Source organism: Nansenia antarctica (genome assembly GCF_963989245.1).
Source record: "Nansenia antarctica genome assembly, chromosome: 8".
Classification (NCBI taxonomy): Eukaryota; Metazoa; Chordata; class Actinopteri; order Argentiniformes; family Microstomatidae; genus Nansenia; species Nansenia antarctica.
This window is the reverse complement of record NC_137678.1, coordinates 19,917,518-19,921,807: the sequence shown is the minus strand read 5'-3', so window position 1 is coordinate 19,921,807 and position 4,290 is coordinate 19,917,518. Positions and strand designations below refer to the sequence as shown.

At 45.6% G+C, this 4,290-nt stretch overlaps 1 protein-coding gene across 1 annotated transcript in view; it reads right to left on the bottom strand.

The window, feature by feature from the left end:
- LOC308164001 (solute carrier family 2, facilitated glucose transporter member 1-like) overlaps window positions 1-4,290 on the bottom strand; it is a gene marked incomplete at both ends in the record, with an annotated part of 21,477 nt that extends 17,187 nt beyond the window's left edge. Inside the window, 2 exons of the mRNA XM_080538167.1 lie at window positions 1,124-1,670; window positions 4,271-4,290. Of these exons, the coding sequence (XP_080394293.1) occupies window positions 1,124-1,670; window positions 4,271-4,290 (567 nt within the window). The remainder of the gene's footprint in view (window positions 1-1,123; window positions 1,671-4,270) is intronic.

Genomic DNA, 4,290 nt, shown 5'->3' with positions numbered 1-4,290 from the left:
GTGTGCGTGTGTGTGTGTGTGTGTGTGTGTGTGTGTGTGTGTGTGTGTGTTTGTGTGTGTGTGTGTGTGGGGGGGGTGGGGTGTCTAGGATGGGGGGCGACGGCGGCCCTGTGAATAGGTGATGGGTAGGCGTGTCTGAGTTTGGAGATGAAAGGAACCGGAGCGTCGCTTTATCATGCAGCGACTGTTCCAGGAAATAGACTGGCGTCTCTCTCTCTCTCTCCGTCTCTCTCTCTCTGTGTCTCTCCCTCCGTCTCTCCCTCCGTCTCTCTCTCTCTCTCTCTCTCTCTCTCTCTCTCTCTCTCTCTCTCTCTCTCTCTCTCTCTCTCTCTCTCTCTCTCTCTCTCTCTCTCTCTCTCTCTCTCTCTCTCTCTCTCTCTCTCTCTCTCTCTCTCTCTCTCTCAGTGCATGCTGGGAAAGAGATTGGAGATCGGAGGTGCGTGGAGGTAGTGAGTGCTTAACTTTTTTTCTATCTTTATCTATATATGTATTTAAATTTATATATGCAATATTGCAATTATAGTGTAGTGTTAGTTTACTGAGTGTTTGGGGTGTACAAGGTTAAGCGGGGAGTTTTGTTTGGCAGTATGGAGTTTTCTCAACTTGGTAGAAAGCATGGAATTAGAATATCTGCTTCTAATGTGTCCGTAGAGGATTGTAGTTTAGCTGTAGCTGAGGTTGTTGGATACAACAGTGTTAAATCTGCTGCTAGAATGAACGGTGGAGTTGTGATTTTTCTGGACTGTATGGAGAAAGTTAATACCGTTATTGAATCCGGTGTAAGTATTGACGGTGTGTTCGTTAACGTGACGCCTCTCTCCACACCAGGTAAAAAGATCACCATATCTAACATTCCACCGTTCATAAGTGACTATCTATTGATAAGTCAATTAGAACGACATGGGAGGATCATTTCCCTATAAGGAAAGTGTCATCGGGATGTAAATCTCCGCTATTGAAACATGTTGTCTCACATAGACGACAGGTAATAATGGTTCTCAAGAACAGCAGAGAAGAGCTTAATTTGGTATTCAAATTGAGAGTGGATGAATTTGATTACGTGGTTTTTGTGAACTTCTGGAAATTCTAAGTGTTTTAAGTGCGCAAAGAGAGGCAGGGAGACGCACAGGCCCCAGAAGCGCAGAGCTGGAGCGGCGCAGGGGCGGAGGACTAGGGGGGGCAGAGTAGAGCTGCGGGCACCGAGGGTGTAGGAGAGGGGAGGTGGGGGTGCCCCCCCCTCGGCCGGTGGTGAGGGCAGTGCGGGGAGAGGGAGGGGGGGGTGCCCCCCTCGGCCGGTGGTGAGGGTAGTGCGGGAGAGGGAGGGGGTGGTGCAGGTGCGGAGGATGGAGGAGTGGGGCAGAGTAGAGCTGCGGGCACCGATGGTGTTGGAGAGGGAGGGGGGGGTGCCCCCCCCTCGCCGGTGGTGAATGTAGTGCGGGAGAGGGAGGGGGGTGGTGCAGGTGCGGAGGATGGATGAGTGGGGCAGAGTAGAGCTGCGGGCACCGATGGTGTTGGAGAGGGAGGGGGGGGTGCCCCCCCCTCGGCCGGTGGTGAGGGGAGTGAGGGTGTAGGAGAGGGAGGGGGAGCGCCCCCCCTCGGCCAGTGGTGAGGGCAGTGCGGGTGCAGACAGTGGTAACGTGACGGGGGAGAACAAAGGTGGTTCGGCACCCCTAACACGTCGGAGAAGGAAAGGAGACAAGGAAAAGGTGACAGCAAGTGACAGCGGAATAGTAGAGAAAGAGCCGAATGTGATAAATAAGGTAAACAGCCAGACAGTGGATGACAACAGTGGTGAGGTGGAGGATTATATACCCTGAGCCAGTTGAAAAGGAAAAAGAAAGGGACAATAGTGGCTCTCAGGCTAAAAAAGGAGTGGAAAGTGATGTCAAAGAGAGTCAGGAAGAAGAGGAGCAGGATGTAGAAGGAGGTTATTCGTCCAGCATAGATGAGGATGAGGATGAGGAGGATAGTCATAATGTTGAAATAAGTAGTGGGGAAGATGATTTTCCCACTGATTCACAAGTGTCTGAATCACAACAGAAGAAACGGTATACAGTTAAACAGATTCAAAAGTTCTTGCAAAACAACAAAAAACATAAGGAAAGTAGAAATTAGAGATATTTTGAAGATGAGGAGATGTTTGTTAACTCAGCAAGAAGTCAAATGAGAGTGAGGAGCAATGAGGGTGGGGGTACACTTCCCAGGAGGTTTTTAGGCTGAAGAAAATCGTACAAAAATTCAATAAAACACACAATGAAGGGAAATCAGAATCCAGGTAGTTTAGGACGGTTCCAAGTTTTTTTTTCCTGTTGTACACTCCTTTTATATATAATGAGTGATATCAAGGTTTCCACACTTAATGTAAATGGAGCCAGAGATATGAGGAAGAGAGCAAACTTGTTTGAACTCTGTAAATTGAAGAGATGCGATGTAGTGATGGTTCAAGAAACGCACAGTGACCCTTTAAATGAAATTGACTGGAGGAAAGAATGGGATGGGGAAGTTGTTTTAAGCCACTTAAGTAACAGTAGTGGAGGTGTGGCTGTCCTTTTCGCCAGACATTTTATACCAAAATCTTTCGTTGTGGAAGAAAATATTAAGGGTAGGTTGTTGATAGTTAAAGCCAATATGAGCTTTTTAATATTGTTTTTGTAAATGTTTATGCTCCAAATATAGGACCCACCAGGGTTCAGTTTTTAAGTGAACTTGGAGTAGTGTTAGGTCAGTGTGAGCCTGAAGACTTCTTATTTTTGGGAGGTGATTTTAATTGTACAGAGGATGATCAGATAGATAGGAACCACAGTGAACCACATCCTGCTTCAAAACATGCTATGAAGCAGCTTGTGAACACTAACAATTTAATTGATGCATGGAGGGGAATCCATGATAAACAAAGACAATACACTTGGGCTCATTGCAGAGAGAGTCGTTTTTCTATGGCCAGATTAGATAGGTTTTATTGTTTTAAACATCACTTTAGTACTGTGAAAGAGTGCAGGATAATACCTGTAGGTTTTTCTGATCATTCAATGGTAACATGTCATGTTTTTATTGCCAATGTAAAGCACAAGTCTGCATATTGGCATTTTAACACGGCTTTGCTTTTAGATGTGAATTTTAAGGAAACGGTTTTTTTGGGGGGGAAAGTTTTTAGAACTAGGAAAGGAGAGTTTGCATCCTTGAAACAGTGGTGGGATTGTGGGAAAGTAGAGATTCGACAGCTTTGTCAACAGTACGCTCTCAGTGTTTCTTGTAACATCACCAAATCAATGAGAGATCTGGAGATTGAAATAGTGGAGATGCAAGCTTCTGCAGAGTCCACAGGAAATCGAGGGTATAATGAAGACCTCAAATTCAAAAAAGCTGTACTGGCGGACTTGTTGGGCACTAGAACACAGGGGGCGCTGGTCCGGTCACGTTTTCAGAATGTCGCGCTGATGGATTCGCCAACAAAGTTCTTTTTCAGTTTGGAAAAAAGAAATGGACAGAGCAGGTGTATCCATGCTCTCCGTTCGGATACAGGGCAGGTTCTAACTGAAGCCAGGGATATCCGGCGGAGGGCTGTTGATTTTTATGCTCACTTGTTTAAAAGTGAATATGAGGAGGATGAATCTGCTTTTGAATCCTTCTGCAGTGGTTTACCTATTGTTTCAAAGGAGAGCAATAAGGAGTTGGAGGAACCTTTGACTGCAGAGGAGGTGGATGTATGTATGAATGAATGAATGAATGAATGAATGGACTTTATTGTCATTGCTACAGTACAGGTACCAAACAACGAAATTTAGGAGGGGTGGCTCCCCTGGTGTTAGGAAAGGGAAGAAAAAAAACACTTTTTAAAAAAATATCACAAGAAGGGAAGGAGCTGGTTTACATAAATAAAGGCTATGTACACTATCCACTGTACTATACTGTACAGATAGACGACTAGGGTTGTCATATTGCACAATAGTATTATTTCACATTGCAGAGCATGCAGGGGGGAAAGGCTCCTGGGATAGATGGGCTCCCACCAGAGTTCTATAGAGCATTCTGGAATTAATTGAAAGAGGATGTGTTGGAGGTCTTTAATGAGAGTTTTGAAGACTCTTTGCTGCCTCAGAGTTGCAGGAGAGCAGTTCTAGCTCTGTTGCCCAAAAAAGGAGACCTCCAAGAAATAAAGAACTGGAGACCAGTGTCGCTTTTATGTTGCGAATATAAGTTGCTGTCTAAAGTCCTAGCCAACAGACTGAAAAAGGTGATGGACCAGGTCATCCATAGGACACAAACGTACTGTGTGCCTGGCAGGTCCAT